This window comes from Delphinapterus leucas, chromosome 4 (genome assembly GCF_059928025.1).
Source record: "Delphinapterus leucas isolate spDelLeu-1000000601 "Yukka" chromosome 4, BTC_Dleu_Yukka2, whole genome shotgun sequence".
NCBI classification, from domain to species: Eukaryota; Metazoa; Chordata; class Mammalia; order Artiodactyla; family Monodontidae; genus Delphinapterus; species Delphinapterus leucas.
Window position 1 is genome coordinate 34819306 of NC_143132.1, and position 18302 is coordinate 34837607.

Consider the following 18302-nt stretch of genomic DNA (forward strand, 5'->3'; position numbering starts at 1 on the left):
GTAGAAGAAACTTTGGTCTTTTAAAAAACTAAAAAAATCATTTTCTTCAAAGTAAAATATGGTAAAATTTTCAAATATGATTTAATTGCCTTCTGCAACATGCAAAGAAAATATTCCTATTCTGTTCTCAAAGTCTAATTCATGTCAATATAACTTCTTGTGCACATATTTTAGTACATAATTAATATTGGAACAATTACGATTCACGTTCAGAATTGAGGATTCATAAGTTTAAAGGATAACATAAACTCCATGATTCAGAATCTGTTGAAAAGTTATTACTGTTGGCTTTATTGTTAAAAAAAGAAACAAATTAACTCTATCAGGCCTGGTAGAAATATGTATATAAACTACTGCTCAATAATATAAACCAAGTATAATACTTAGTCACAAAATACAGAGTTTGTAGTTTATTTCTCTATTATGTAATCAATATTATTCTTCTGACCAAGTAACAATTTATAGCTTTTATCATACATTTTATGTCATTAACCATTCCTAAACTTACTTATGGCCAGAGTACTGGGCTAGGTAATTCAAACACAAAGATGAATAAGAAAATCCTTGTTCTGCTGAAATTTCTGCAAGATCCAGGTCATAAACAATTTATTACAGTATGAAATGAGAGACCATCTCAAGTATAACAATATTAATATAATAGTTATTAAATATAATTTATATTAAATTATCCAAACATTTAATTAATTTTGATTTCTGGAACCTGACCTCACCATCTCAGGTAATCAAGATCCCTATATAACTAAAAATTTCAACCATGAGAAACTTTTCCTCTAGCCAAAATGTGGACTGCCTACCAGAAGCAGACTAATTAAATGTAGTTTATCTTCCTGCCTAGCCACTGTAGCAGGTGCTAATATGCTGAGAAATGATAAAAAGCATTACCTATAAAAAGAAAATAACAGATCTAAAGCATTCTGAATCAATAATTCAGCAGTACACTATTCACTCTCCTGCTTGTTCCCATGAAGACAGGGTTTGTGTCATTAGAGTCCAATACAAACACCTAGACCAATGTGACTCACACAGAAAGATGCACCACAAATATCTGTCTAAAAGTCATCCAGACAGGAGCTATATATACAATGACTCTGAAACAAAATGAGTTCTAGTCACCTTACAAATGTAAGATTTTTTTCCCTAACAGACTAAAATGAACAGGCTATAACCAATGACCACTTAAATTGATAAGAATTCTCTCCTGTAGGGTTTCCCTGGTGGTGCAGTGGTTGAGAGTCCGCCTGCCGATGCAGGGGACACGCGTTCGTGCCCCGGTCTGGGAAGATCCCACATGCCGCGGAGCGGCTGGGCCCGTGAGCCATGGCCCCTGAGCCTGCATGTCCGGAGCCTGTGCTCCACAACTGGAGAGGCCACAACAGTGAGAGGCCTGCATACCGCAAAAACAAAACAAAACAAAACTCTCCTGTAGAAAAGTAATTATGCTTACATATTTATCTATAATTTTGGAAGCCATCATTTCACATTAAAATTGAAATAATATCTTGAATTCTTATGTTCTAATTCCATTTCTCTTTTCTATGCTATCACTATTACGGGGCAATTTGAGAAGCCTAAAATAACATGCATTTCTATTACATATTTAATCTCTTAACACAATAAAAGAGACACTTGTAATTAGCTTCTCTAATAAGAGAACAGACTCATTAAAATTTTATCTGAATAAAAATCAGAGTTATTACTTACCAAGGTCTTTGATTCTTGGTAGTATATTGCATGTAAAATGTTTATAAGAAGCTATTTTTCCTTCATAGGAAGAAATTCCCACATGAGATTCATAAATTCGTAGACCTCTTGGCTTCTTTGGTTTGGAATGCTTAAACTACAGAATATTAAAATTACATATAGAATTAAGCCAAAAATGCAGGTATGACACTAACAGATTAAGCATGTTAAATGAAATGATGAATTAACTCAGTCAAACACTTTGAAACTACTTTCACGTATAAAAGGCACTGGCTGCCTCCATTAAACTTTCTTTTGAAAAAAAAGATCCTTTTTAGGATCATGGTAATAGACCTATTTGAAAAGAGTAGTCATGCGATGGCTTATGCCTTATCACTGAGTGAAGATGTATTTTGAGCCTAAGCCTTACAGAAAACATAAGAACTGTGAAATACATACATAATTATTAAATGCAAAGCATTTATCAACAAGCTTTGATAACTTAAAGGACAGAAAAGTGAGCTCCAAGATACCTATAACTCTTATCAATAAGACAGGCTTAAAAAATTACCCTAATTAATACATTCACGAGATGTCTTGACTATTCGTTGTTCCTAAGGACACTGATCCTGCTTCAAGTCCATGACAGTGAGAAATATTACACCACTGGAGAGTCTTTGGTTAATCAGAAATTGTAGCTAAAATTTTCAAAAATCAGTATCCCTTATAGGTCAGTACATAGAGATTTAGTGTTCTTCCCCCGCCCACAACTTCAGAAACACACGATAAAACAAAAACTCACTTTTATATTTTATTGGCTACAGATGATGGACATATATATATATATATATATATATATATATAGCAAATGAGTACATTATGATGTAAAATATTAAACCAGTGGTGAAGAGAGAAGTTGAACATTACAATAAAAGTTATAAAAGTAAAAACTAATTCTCCTAGAAATATTGGAACATGCATTTATTTAAAGAGTTGTTCTCACTTTATATGGGTGTTCTGGATCCCAGTGTATCCAATCATAATTCACATTATCACTGTCACGAGTCACATACTTCGCCCACGGTGAAATACGATACAAGATCTCTCCACTTTTACTCCTAATAACAACCTAAAAAGAGAACAAGATATTATGGCCTTAAAATACTTTCAAAACTCTAAGATAACGCATGATACTCTATGAGCACTGTGACAAGTAAGAAAAGGAGGAATGATCTTAAGAACCGAAACTGCCTTCCAGATGTGTTACCTTAAGGATGTTTAAATTCTATGGACCTTGCTCTCCTCATCTGCCATGGTATATGATCCCTAAAGTCATTTCCAGCTTGAATATTTTATGATTCTCTGGCAATTTTCATCATTGCCAACCAACCATTATAGTAGTTAATTAAAGTAAGCATACAGTAGATAGGAAAAAGACATGAATATTATTGGAAGCTACCGTCAATAAATCAATCAACAGAAGGAACTGATCCTAGTATATTTTTTTAAAAAGTCATGAGTTATATCACCATCTCTTCCTTTTCCTTTTCATAGCAATTAATGATAACATGGGTTTTGACTAATAATTGTATTATAATACACACAAACACACACACTACCCTACAAATATTTTCCACTTCTCAATTTCTTCTACACCTTATTCCAAGTATGCTTTACCATATGAAACCAAACATTTTCCTTTTTAACCATTTGTTCCTATATTTGCCAATAGTATCACTATTGCTATCAGTATAAAAAATAACAATAAAAATGCAGGGCTTCCCTGGTGGCGCAGTGGTTGACAGTCCGCCTGCCGATGCAGGGGACATGGGTTCGTGCCCCGGTCCGGGAAGATCCCACATGCCGTGGAGCGGCTGGGCCCGTGAGCCATGGCCGCTGAGCCTGCGCATCCGGAGCCTGTGCTCCGCAGCGGGAGAGAGGCCACAACAGTGAAAGGCCCACGTACCGCAAAAAAAAAAAAAAAAAAAAAAATGCAAAGGCAACTTTTACGGAATCCACCAGTTTAGACTTAGTACTGAATAGAGGGCTTTGAATTTATCAGCATGGTTAAACAGTGAACAGAGCTTCCAGGTATAGTTTTAAGTTTTTTTTTTAATTAATTAAACCTTCTAAGAGTAGGTAGAGTGTGACAAAAAATGTTCAGATCAGTAGCTGACCTGAATGCTGAATGATCAATATGCTCTCAGCGTTGAGAAAGAATATATTCTTTGGTCTCCTTTAATAGAGAAAAGCTCAAGTATGCATAATTCTTGGTCATTAAATATTTGTAGAATGTTTTATAGTTTAGAAAGGGCTTTCATAGTCATATCTCACTTGATTCCAGAGACTCTTTTTTGCTGTACGCGGGCCTCTCACTGCTGTGGCCTCTCGCGCTACGGAGCACAGGCTCCGGACGCGCAGGCTCAGCGGCCATGGCTCACGGGCCCAGCCGCTCCGCGGCACGTGGGATCTTCCCGGACCGGGGCACGAACGCGTGTCCCCTGCATCGGCAGGCGGACTCTCAACCACTGCGCCACCAGGGAAGCCCCCAGAGAATCTTTATAACCCAAATATTAAGTGAGTAGCCAGAAGTCCCAAAGTCACCAACTGGCAGAACCAAAAGCTAAGCAGAGCTTCTGATACTCACTTCCTTTTTCTTAACAGGCTTTAATGGCACTTCCTTCATATACAGAAAAAGAATAAATCATGATTTAAGGAGGAGGGGACAGGTGACTGGTGAAAAGGAACATCTAACTTACATGAGCTCAATTCTATCTCCTTAGCTGTGCCTCCCACTTATTAAAGCCCATCACAACTAAGTGTTTCTATTATTCAAATAGTAATCACAAAACATGAATGAATAGGATCAACCCAGTCCCAGAGTATTTTATTCCCCAAAATATGTCCCTTAAGTCACATAACTTTCTAGTATAATACACACAGTGATATATTTGAGAAAAGGCTTTTTATTCACTCATCAACCCAGGACAGGTAATGGGGAAATAAAATACCAGAAATCAGTTTTCAATGGATAGCACCCTGCCTAATCCATCCACCTATCTTTTCTCTTTTTTGCAAATGGCTCTACAACCCCTCCAAAGGATGATCATGAACCAATAAGTATTTTTCAAGGTGTCTGCTGGCAGAGAGAATATTTGAAACTTTAAGCAAAGAACATGAAGAATTTCCTTATGCTGAATATAATTTCCACATTCTTTGGAACATTAACTTATTTATCTTGCTGTACACATGAATGTCTTCAGAGGGTACTGAGTGATGGAAGTTGGAAGGAACAGTCCTTCTATGGGTCTTTCTCACTCCTACATGTTTTGCTGGGTACAGCAAGAATATAAGGTCCTATTGATGACAGAGGCCATTTCTCAGAGTTGTGTTTGTAGCAAGCAACCCTGAGGAATGAGATAATGTCTCCCTTGAAGACAATGGACAGCTTTCCTTACTGCATGCTATAAAAGAAATCATTCCCCAAGGTAAATACTCCTCACCTATGAGGCAAACTAGCTGTGTGCATAGCATCCATCTAGACCCTATAGTGTCACCCCTATAAGACTTAGAAAGCAAGGGGAACTAATGCAAGTATGATGCACATCCTGTGCCATGAGTAATAAAGTCATTTATCTCTGACTCAGGAGTCCTGTGTTTTCTGCCAGAATCCATGAAACAGTAACAGGTTAACTTATGAGCTTGAAGGTACGGCAAAATCAAATCCTACACCTGACAATGGATGACTTACTCATTTTGAATGACTTCAATATTTTTGTTACCAAAAGTTCTATTTCTTCATTTCTATTAGTGTTTTATATTAGACATTTTTGTTCATCATTTTTATTAATTTTGCTTCTTGGGGTGGAAACTTTTAATTATCTAATTCCTTCCTTTTTTCTTAGCAATAAAATCAGAGCCTGGATCCTTAAATGATACGTAAAACAAATCTTCCCACCACATCTAGAACACTTCACTGTAATCATTACATAAACGGTAAATTCACTTCTCTATTCTTTAGGCTCCTGAATTTTGGATGTATTTTTGCTATAGCAGTTTAGATTTTACTAGTAAACACACTTGCCAACAGTACCCACCTTACCTCACCTTTGATTTACTGTTCCTAAGTTGCTGTGATAACAAATAAGAGTATTATAGTAAATCTAAATAACCCAAACTTGAGAGACCTTCCAATGAGTAAAAAATATAACCTTCTGGACTAAATTTTGCTCCTGAAGCGTTTTAGGGGGGAGAAAGGGGAGAGATGAGTGTACTTACTGAGTTTGTGCTCTCTTGAGTTCAGATTCAGATTTTTTAGATAAAACTTTATATCATTTAATTTACAACCTCAAAATAGAACATGTTATATAGCAAATTGAAAAGAAAGCTCTAGCTTGATTGATCTTTCAATGATAGTAAGTCTAATAGCTGATGGGTAGAAGAATTCACTTGGTACTAGCAAACTGAAAGTCTCAAACACTACTAGTATGAGTATAAAATAGTATGAACATTCTAAATAGCAATTTGGCAATAGGATCAAAAATTCAAAAAAAAGTAATTCTCAATGACTCAGCAATTCTAATTATAGATGTTTGCCCTGTAGAAATAATCAGAGAAGTGCCCAAAGAACTATATTCTTATCTATTAATCTTAGTGTTACTTTTATTAGCAAAAAGTGAATGACTGAATAGTGTATGCTTGTTAAAAATTATACCACTGAATTATATTGAAGGTTGCAAGAAAATTCTTTCAAGTTATAAAAAAGAATGTACTGCATCTTCCTAATGTACATATATACAAATGGTTGCCTATGGATAGAGAAATTATTAATAGCTTTTATTTTCCAGTTGTATCTTTCTATATTGTTATCAATTCATTTCACTTGTAGAGCTTCTATAAATCAGAAAAAAATAAGTATTCTGATAAGGATTGCAAATAGATGAATTATACAATTGTGTACATATTTGTGGACCTGTGCTACCAAGTTCCATATATATGTGTGTATATACATACACTTTAAATATATTGACACAGTGTTAAACATAAAACTTTAAAAAGTATATTAGGGAATTCCCTGGTGGTCCAGTGGTTAGGACTCCATGCTTTCACTGCTGAAGGCTCAGGTTCAATACCTGGTCAGGGAACTCAGATCCCACAAGTCGTGCGGCCAAAAAAAAAAAAAGTATATTAATATTACCACATATCACTCCAATAAAAAATATATATATAATCACTTTAAAGAAATATACTAATGAAAATAATATCATGACGAACTTTTGTAGGGCAAATTGATAATTTGTGTAATTATAACATTTTATAACATGGTAAAAATGTCATTAGGCTCCTTTTCTAATGAGCCAAATTATCTCTTTGACTTATGGGAGGTTAACATCAAAAGACATTATTAAATTAAATAAAGAAGTGAATAAAATAAACCTCTACCTGTGCAAAAGTCAAATTGACTTAGTGAACTGTATGAAGTCAAATTTTATTTAGAAAATGACATTTAAAACTCAAATATACAATATAAGAAACAGTTTGGTAAAACAGTGAAGACCTAAAAACTTGTGTTTGTGTGTGTATATTCATTCAATCTAGGAATATCTTTTGAAATGGTTCTTGTCAAAGACTATTGTTCCTTTGGACCAAAAAATCACTGAGATAAGATGCTCCTCAGGTGGCCAACAATTTTATATGAAAACAGTGGATGTGTTCAGCTGGTTAGAAGTGGTAGGATACTCTGGAAAATGGTATTGCATGTAACTCTGGGTTTCAAGACTGAACGTGTAGAAGACGAAGAGAAAAGGCACAGATATTGAAAAATATAATTTGATTTGCCCAGATTATACTACCAAAATCACAACAACATGCTATGAAGGAAAAAAATTATTAATAAAGATAACTATTTAGTAGGGTACAGGTCAAAATAAATAAGCAATAAAAGTGATTTCTAATTTATGAAGCAATGTTATATCCTCCTCTTTTAAATTACCTCTAATTTATATAATAATATCTAACGTAATTGATACTATATGTAATATGTATATAATATGTAAAATATATAATTGATATTATATACATATTTTTTAAACAATGGGTACAGTCATACCAACATGCAACGCTAAATATGAGTATTCTGTTGTGTGTGTTTAAAATGTGACAAAAAATACGTGTGTGTATATAGAGAAAGAAATACACACGTATCGAACATATAATACTTTTTAAGTAATTTTTAGAAGTGAGTGGGACAAAAATAAAACAGAGCATTAGAAAAAGTAATCACAAGTTTATAATTAAGTAGAAAAATAAGTGATATTCCAGAGGAGAATCTGATGGTTCAACCAATGGCCAGAATCCTGAAGAAATAAATATGTGCTTTTAATATTTACAATTAACATAGCATAAACATTATTTTTAATGCATAGATATAATTATTAAAACTTTAAAATACCTTAATATAATTTAAAAAGAAGTTCTTAAATCTCATTTTAATTCAACTAAAATTTTATGACTAACCTTTGTTAAAAACTAGGACATAGGGCTTCCCTGGTGGCGCAGTGGTTGAGAGTCTGCCTGCCGATGCAGGGGACACGGGTTCGTGCCCCGGTCCGGGAAGATCCCACATGCCACGGAGCGGCTGGGCCCATGAGCCATGGCCACTGAGACTGCGCATCCAGAGCCTCTGCTCCACAACGGGAGAGGCCACAGCAGTGAGAGGCCCACGTACCGCAAAATCAAAACAAAACAAAACAAAAGGACATAGGGAATTCGCTGGTGGTCCAGTGGTTAGGACTCCATGCTTCCACTGCAGGGGGAACTAAGATCTCGCATGACACAGCACAGCCAAAAAAATTTAAAAATTAAAATAAAAAATAGGACGTACGAGTACAAATTTTTTTCAGTTTTGTTTGTTTGTTATCCTTGCTTGGGCCAATTTTAAGATTCAGTAAGGTTACTTAAGAAAGAATCTCTTTATCATTTTGAGAGGCTGAAAAATGGCCTCTCATTTCATATGTTCATATCCTACTTCTCTAGAATCTGTGAATGATAATTTATATAGCAAAAAATGGGTCTTTGCAGATGTAATTAAAGTAAAGATCTTAAAATGGAAAGATTGTTCAGATTTTCCAGGAGGGCAATCACATATATCCTTATAAGAAGGAGGCTGAGGGATATTCTGCACATAGACAGGAGAGAAAAAAGCAATGTAACCAAAGAGGCAAAGACTGGAGTGATGCAGACACTAGCCAAGGAATGTCAGCAGCCACCAGAAGCTGGAAATAGAAAGGAACAGATTCTCCCCAGACGGAGTATGTTTCTGCCAACACCTTGATTTCAGCCCAGTGATACTGATTTTTAACTTCTGGTCCAAAACTGTGACAGAAAAAATTTCTGTTGTTTAAAAGACACCAAATCTGTGCAACCACCATAGGAAACGATATAGAAATAAAGAAAAAAAACGGAGGCAATCACTCTTCTAAGAATAAAATGTAATGTACTTAAATTTAGTTAAATCTTGTCAGTGTCAGAAAGAGTTGAAAAAGTTATCTTAATGAGTAGTCTAAATAACACATTTTATCTCTTATTAACTTCCTACTCCCAAAAAGTAGACCAACATATACCAATGCATTTCAGTGACCTTCATTAAACAAAGTAAGTCCTTGACAATTCTCAGGAAAAGCAAACTCATTCAGAATAAATGTTGCTGAGCTTCAGAACTGATAGGAGGGCCTTCAAAAAAGTGAATTTGTAATACGCAGTTTTTACTGCTAGCCTACTCTCATGTAATTATTTCCAGGGGTTGAACAAAAAAGAGTCAGTCTTTACATGATGCAAATAAAAGTTCTAAATTTTCCATAAGGAGAAGCTAAGGAGCTATTTTTTCTACCTAATACCTGATGTCCATCAGCAGAAGAATGGATAAAGAAGATGTGGTACGTATATACAACGGAATATTACTCAGCCATTAAAAAGGAACAAACTTGTGCAATTTGCAGAGACATGAACAGACCTGGAGACTGTCATACAGAGTGAAGTAAGTCAGAAAGAGAAAAACAAACGTCGTATAATATCACTTATATGTAGAATCTACAAAAACGATACAGATGAACTTATTTGCAAAGCAGAAATAGACACAGACGTAGAGAATGGATGTATGGCTACCGGCGGGGAAAGGGAGGTGGGATGAACTGGGAGAATGGGATTGACATATATACACTACTATGTATAAAATTGATAACTAATGAGAACCCACTGTATTGCACAGGAAACTATATGCAGTGCTCTGTGGTGACGTAAATGGGAAGGAAATCCAAAAAAGGGGATATATGTATACGTATAGCTGACTCACTTTGCTTCACAGCAGAAACTAACACAACATTGCAAAACAACTAAACTCCAATAAAAATTAATTTTTAAAACCAGAGATGGGGCTATTTAAATAAATAGATGATCAGTTGTCAATAATAATACTAATTTTTCATTCTGCATTTTCTAATTAGGAATATCAGAAACACTGATATTAAAAGGCTATTTATTTCATTGTGAACTTGAGTTTATATTTCAATTAATGAGAAAAGAAAACCAAGAAACCAATAAAAGTATCATGGCAGTTTTCTAATAATAATAAGGTCCTGATATACGAATGACCACTTTGTGGATATACTTTCTTAAAACTACATATAATTGATCGGTAAAATTATATAAACTGGGGCTATATATGAGCTATAATTGACATTACCATTATTTAGATATTGAGCCTGCTATAGTAACCAAATAAAATTACTCTGTCTCTTGAAAATTTTTAAATTTCGTTTAATTTTTTCTAGATATTGAAGTTCATACATTTTGGAGGTCTCCATCTTTGTTTCATAATCTACTTCATAATTTTCAATTAAACAAACAACCTGACACAAGCCATGTGCATATAAAGTTATCATAAAAAGTTGTCACATCCTGGTGATGTCCTTTACATCTACAACGTTCAGGGATTGAGGGAAGTGAAAAAGAGATTAAGTGATTAGATTAAGCCCCCTAAGCTCTTTGGATACTGGACACTATCCAAAAGAAGAGAAAGAAAAGGCAATATCCTTGCTAGTAGCTTGATGAAGAAAAGAAACAAATCAGTTGAACTTCAAAAGCAATAACCTATTGATGAAAAAAAAAAATAACCTATTGATGAATTTTCACTGGCTCCCATTATTTTTGCTTTGTATAAAATTTCTTATTTTAAAACATGCCATCACAATTCAGGTTTTTTTTTTTCTTTAATAAGAAATTTTCCAAGGTTAAATCCTATAACAACAGCTTGATTAGGAAGAGTTAAAGGATTTCACTAACAAAAACGAAGCCACTAATTAAAGAAAAAAAACTTTCCTTACAAGAAAAGATTAAGTATACTAGCTATGAAAAATAAATTTGTAACATGACAAAAAGTATCATACCAAATTATATCAAACTTTTGTATAAAGGACACTAATGTACGGAATAAAAAGAGATTAATTTTGAGGTATAGTACTCATGGCTACTTTACTCCTGATTTAACAACAATTAGAATTACAGAGATATAAACATCCACTTCTGTAATACTTACACAAGGGAGAGAAAAAACTGCAGAATATTGCCAAAAAGAAATAAATGAAGATCAGTATCTGCTTCTTCTAAAAGCAGGTCCTTATTTAGAATGATTTAGAGAGACAGATGCTCCTGTACTTATAAAAAGCAGTATTACTCCCATAGGGTTCCATCCCAGTTCCCCAACCTTCTAGTCTAGTTAAGAAGTATTAAAACTATAATATTTTTTCTGTTTCTGTCTTTTGACTGAGGAAAATCTTTAACGAAATAAAGAAACAACTAAGTAGAACTGATAAAGTGTTTGCTTCATTTCAAGTACATTACCTGAACAAAAACCTTATAAAGTGAGGTCACTACAAAAAGACAAAATCCAAAGGGATTATGTGAGATTTAGGATGCAGGCATTGAAAATGATATCCCTGAGCAAGTGAGAATAACTACTCCTAAGTGAAAAGAATAGGAACAATGCTGAAATGTTGTAATCAGGTAAAGATTGATTAGGTGTCTTAGATGAGAAAACAGATGAATTACACATGATATAAAAATATAGGATTTAAACTCCAAGATATTGGAAGATCAATATAGTAATAAAAGAAAAAAGCTATGAAAAGGGGGAAAAATCAGTGAGTTTTCATTACTGAACAAGTGTGCTTCAAAGAGACTCATCCATGTGCAGTGAAGGCTAGAATTCTATTAAGTAAATAGAGTTATGATCTGGTATAACACCAACAAAAAAAATCTTAAAAAGTATTTTTAGAAGCGCTAGATGGGAGAGGTACTATCATAAGATGAGTTAAAACTCTCTTTAAAATATTTCATTAGGTATAATTATAAAAGTCTGTATGGTAATAAATTGAATCATTTGAAAAAAAGAATATGATTCTTAAGCAATCACTCTAAGTGCCATTGCAATAAAGTAAAATATAAAATGAGAGGGCTGGGGGAGAAATAATTTACCCCTTAAGGGAAATCTAGAGAAATTCCAGGAACTAGATACAGAATATGTAATTCTAAAAAATCATAAGATCTTTTGCAAAAACATGTAATTATATATTTAATATACATTGAGATTATCTCTAAGAATATAATTAACAACTATTAAATAAAGAAAACAGTTAATAATGAAAAGAATTCAGAGTTACACTTAAATATTCTTTATAAGTTAAGGTTTCATAATACAGAGTGCAACACTATCACTCTTTTCTTCCACAAACGTCACATATTTCTCCAGGTGCAGGTGGTATTAGGGGAAGAACTACAAATAGGTATGTATGAATTAGGAAACACATAGTATACACATCACATGAGAAATTGATTAGGCAGACAGTATAATGGGAAATAGAACATGACTACATGTGAGATACGAAACTCAACATATGCATTTGGATAATTTCTTGTTAACTGATAGACAGTGACGATGGGAAGAAGTAGTGGTAAATAATAGGAGTCTCCACAATAGAGCTATTTACTTTAAACCTTCATAGCTGAAGTGTATTTAAATTATTAAACATAGATATTTCCATCTTATGTAGATAGCGAAGGCACAGAACAGCAAATGAACTTGGTGATCTCCAAGTGTGACAAGCTCTCTGGAGAAGCAGGGAAACTTCTCTGACAGTGCAGTCAATAAAGCACACAGGTCAGGGAATTACCCACCTGACTTCTGCATAAGGCTCAGAGAATAACCATATGCTGAGGTGCAGTGACCTATGGTTCACTGCTTTCAAATATATACATATATATTTCATAAAATAAATATTATATATAATATATATGTGTATGTATATATGTTACACACACACACATATATATATATATATATATCCATGAGACTTTTTTTTTTTTCCAATCGGGGGCATACTGAGTCACTTGGGGAAATTTATAGCTTATTGGCATATTTGAAAGATGTTAAGATGAACAGACTGAAGGGTGAAAAAACAGAAAACCTTAAATTGAAGAGGGTTAAAATTCATATTGACATTTAACACACACTTAACTGTGCTACTCAATAAAAGAATTCAGCTTAAATGTAAATATTTAAATCATAAAAGATTATATAGTATGTACTTTATCACAAGTAAAAGGTCCTGTAGGCATACCATTATTCATTATTATTTGAATTCATTATTATTACTTGGCCAAAGTGCAAATACTTCTATTAAATATAACCAAAAATAATACCCATCTAACAGTCACAAAATGTAATTTTCTTCCTTTTTCTGGCACAGCATTAAAAGATCAAATACTAAACAAAAGCTCTCTTTTAAAAAAAATTAATGCCTACATAATTTAGAAGAAAAAAGCATGAAATACTTTTATTAAAAAACATACTCCTAAAGAAAAATGAAAGTGTTCAATTCTCCAGATTTTATAATCATATTTAAAATCTACTATGCCCACACTGAAGGACAAAGGAAGACTGTAAAATAAATGCAAGATATTTCACAGTACATGGATATAAGAAAAAGAGAGTCTGCCAATACATTTAAAGTACTTCTAGAATCAATGTTCACATAAAGGGTGCAATATTTATGGACAGTCTAATCTTCTAGATACCTGTGATTCACTTCAATAAGCACTAAAACAGAAAGAGAAAAAGAATACGTTTTATAGTTATCTTTCTAAAATGTATTATACATTCCCTTGTGACCTTAACAGAGGGAATTAAACACTTGTAGAAACTGATTTGTATACGCTGAACTGTGACATGGTTGGAATATGAACATTTCCCCCTGAATTCAGTAAAGAGAATATTAGACTTTTATATGTGTCTTTGACAGCAGTTTTCAACTCTGGATGTGCAATGAGAACCACCTGAGGAATATTTTAAAATAAAGATGCCCGAGTCCTATTTCTATCCACTATCACCACCCTACCTGTCACCCTTGATTCTGATTCTGTGAGCTGCAGTCTAGTAGCTTAGGAGATAAAAGCTAGACCTGAGAAAGCAAAAGACAAAGTAGCTACAGGGACCAGTGCTCCAATAATAAAGAATAGATTTTTATTTTTTAAAAGTTATCATGCAGGAAAGAAAACTAACATTAAAGTTACAGGGACTGTATTTTCTAAACCTTGATAATAATAAACACCTTTGCAAAAGACAAGGCATATTTTGCAATAAAATTTATCTCAATCTCTACTTTGAATTTTTATTTTATTTCTTATACAGTAATAATTTATAATTTGCTTTCATTCTTCCTAGTCTAATCTCCCTAATTATTCTCAAACAATCATTCTGTAAACTTTCAATCATGAAAGGCAACCAAGCTAGCTCAAAATTTATTCATTTGTGGTCCTGAGTACACCCGTGAATGTCCTCACTGATTTACTTATCAAAAATTTTCCCCTGCACTTAAGAAGGCCTCATAAAACAGTATGGTGAATCTATTCAAGTTTCTGATCTTACCCTATAGTTTAACCCATCATTTAAAATATTTCACAGTTTCTATACTATGTATCACATAAATCATTTTGCAAAACAATATTTATCATGGCTACTTTAAATGCCATTACTAAAATCGGATGATTGTCTTTTCAATACTATGTTCTTAGGAATTCCATTTATAATCTTTATTGCAAAGTTGTAGATGATATTGGCTCTTCAGTCAGTCAAACCACTTTCTGGCATTTCTTCCTATTATAGAAAGGATGGAAAGTTTAAAGTCACAGTTTTCACACTCCCTTGCAGCTAGATTGCTGCATCTAGTAGAGGCACCCATGCAAGATCTGGAAGGAAGAAACTAGTACTTCAGTTAAATCATATGGAGATCAATCTTTTTTGCCTAAGAACCCTGAATGATGCTTAATCTAACAAAATGGCATTATCTCCATAGGCATGAGCAGTAGAAAACTCAAAAGATGATTGACATGCCACAATTAATCAGTTCACATGCTCAATTTCCATTTGTACTTCCCTATATATAATTACATATACATTCAGAATCAGTTTTTTCATGAGAAATAATCACAAAAAAAGTGTTTACCTGGGGAAAATTCTTTTCATTCTACATTTGGTTTCAAACTAAAATTTTAAATTTTATAAGCAGAGTTGATATGATTATCATGCAAAAAGAAACAGATGTTGGCAATACATAGGAATCCTCAGAGGAAATAAAGAAAATGTTGGGGGTGGGTGGAGGATAATTTGAAACTAAACTGGCATTTGAAGCAGTACTCATCATAAAAAATACGAGAAAGATGCTTTGCCCTAAAGTAGGACATCATTTGAAAAGAACACACCAAATTTGGATTATGAGATATTGCAGAGGCAAAGTAAGTTTGAAAAATGAAGTGGAAAAGCAGGCTCATATAAGGAAAAGTTGGAGGTAGAACCTGGAAAGTGGAGGCCTAAAGAATTGGAGGAGAATGGACCAGATTTCAAGATTAGATGGGTGAAAATAGAAAACTCCTAAGATGTGTCTAAAAAGTACCAGCACTGTGAAAACAAATAGTTATAGGTATGCCCAAACCTGGGCCTAAAATGACAAAAAAAAAAAAAGCTTTGAAAAGAAAAAGAAAGCACCTACAGGATTAATTCTTCAGATGTTAGAATTACTTTTGATAGAATTATTAATTTAAAAATGAGTTCATGTCTCAGGAACAAAGGGAAAGGATTGATGCTCAGCTGAGAAACAACTGTTTATGACACAGCTTATCATTGCTCTAAGAAAAGACCATGCCTACAGAATAGCTTATAACTGCTTTAATCATCAACCAAATACTTATTAAAGTTTGGGATTGACATGTACACACTTCTATATTTAAAATAGATAACCAACAAGGACCTACTGTAGAGCACAAGGAACTTTGCTCAGTACTCTGTAATAACCTAAATGGGAAAAGAATTTGAAAAAGAATAGATACAGGCATACATAATACTGAATCACTTTGCTGCACAACTGAAACTAGCACAACATTGTTAATCAACTACACTCCAATATAAAATGAGAAATTTTTTTAGAAGTACCCACAGTAAAATTACCTATTTGTTTCAAGATTTACAAGTGAGTAAGGTGTACTTTCATGTTTAACTTACAGATTCATTTGAAAGAATGATGAAAATATTTGCATGAACAGAGGTTTGCAAAAATCACCCACTAATTAGCAGTGCAAGACATCATGGATTATTATTTCATTATTATCATCTCTTCAAACCTCTCAACATAACTGTTGAGAGTCACATAAATGTGACTTCTTAAGTTAATGAAATAGAATTAATTGGCCATAATAAACTAACAATATTTAGCATAATGACGGAGAAAATCCAGTTTAATATAAATATGCATATGTCAATGACATTGTTACTTCCAAAGGCAACAAAAGCCATTACCTGTATATTCTTCAATTCATACTATTTCATTAAATTCTGATTTGTATATGAAATAAAGCCTATTCTGAGAGTTAAATTCAGAGGCAGTTCACAACCATGTTTCATAATAGTAATATATATATTTATATATACACACATATATGAACATGTATTGTTGTATGAGCTCCATTTAGATTCCATAGGCTGAAGTAGTATTTTCAACCTCTTAGGAAAGCTGATTAAATAATTAAGTTCTAAAAGTAATTTATGAAAATTAAACAAACAAATGAAAACTATCAAATTGATGTTAGACATGAGACTTTTTAAAGTAAAAGAACCTATTTTGACTCTTGCAAACCTTTTTTTAAATAACATTTATATAGTCATCTTGGGATATGGTAATGATTAACTGAAAATCTTTAAATCCAAAGTACTTCTTCAGAGTCTGTAGACAAAGTTACAAAGAATTACACAATGAAATCTAAGACCATGTCCAGCAAGATACTGAACACCACTGAACAATTTACAGGTAAATTTAGAGCATTTTTAAGGCTCAGCTGCAAACAGCAAAAGGGTAGAAAACAAAAATGCTATTCTAAACAATGGTAGTAAAGGCAGAACCCTGATCTTAATATCTCAAGAAAGCACAAAATTATTATAAAATTACTTTCATTATAAAAAGAAACAGATTTGTGTGATATCCATTAAGTACATTAATATGATTTTACTTCTTTTTATAATAGTTATGCCAAGGTAGAATGCTTAGAGTAAATATCAATTTCTAGCTTATGTATATATCAGTCTATATGAGTATGGAGTTTATTTAAGTAAGTCAAACAATAATGTACTTTTTGAGATTTGCATGATATATTGAGTGGGGGAAAAAAAGGAAATTGAGAACCAGCAGGCATAGAATAATCACATTTTTATGATTTTTTCTTAAATAGCATATAAATACAGAGAGGCAGAGAGATAAGGAGAAAGACAGTCTATCAATGCCTAGAAACAGATCAGGAAGAATACTCACAAAAACTAAAACAGTGGATGGTAGGAGGGAGAGCTAGGCTGTTATTTTGAGAAATGCTACTTTGCTGTTTTCTTTCCATATTTCTTAATTGTTTTAAGTCCTGTTTTTTTAAAATACATTATAAATCATGTTTAATAATTACAAAAAAGTAAAAATAACTCTTCTTTAAATAAAAATGAAAGCATTTCAAATATCAAAATAAAGTTTTCCTGGGTTGCAACTCATATCATACGACCTGTACTGAGTTCTTAAGCCTCAACAAATATATATGTGCATATGTATATGGAAGTTTAATGCTTTTATTAATGTTCTAAAATCCCAAAGGAAAACCACTCCAAAGAAAAATGTTCTTTTTACATTTATATGCTCAAGAAATTATGTAAACTGAAAATCTGTAAAGAATAATTTATCTTAATCAAAATGCCATGCCTCGGCTTTCCAAAAGAGGGAGCTATAACTCCACTGCCACAAATGTATCAGTTGGATACATAAGTCATATATTCAAACACAATTTATTGAGTTACTGACATAAAATAATTTTAAGAAAAATAACTTAGGCCGCTGAGCCTGCGCGTCCAGAGCCTGTGCTCCGCAACGGGAGAGGCCACAACAGTGAGAGGCCTGCGTACCGCAAAAAAAAAAGAAAAATAACTTAAATTATGTATTTATTTTAGCCTTATGATTTTAATTGCC

The 18302-nt window shown here is 33.1% G+C and overlaps 1 protein-coding gene across 7 annotated transcripts in view; it reads right to left on the reverse strand.

Moving 5' to 3' along the window:
• GBE1 (1,4-alpha-glucan branching enzyme 1) overlaps window positions 1-18302 on the reverse strand; it is a 297233-nt gene that overhangs the window by 148601 nt on the left and 130330 nt on the right. For all 7 annotated transcript variants that reach the window (XM_089910389.1, XM_089910390.1, XM_089910391.1 and 4 more), the window contains 2 exons: window positions 2705-2830; window positions 1723-1858 (listed from right to left, as the gene is read on the reverse strand). In XM_089910389.1, coding sequence (XP_089766515.1) covers window positions 1723-1858; window positions 2705-2830 — 262 coding nt within the window. The remainder of the gene's footprint in view (window positions 1-1722; window positions 1859-2704; window positions 2831-18302) is intronic.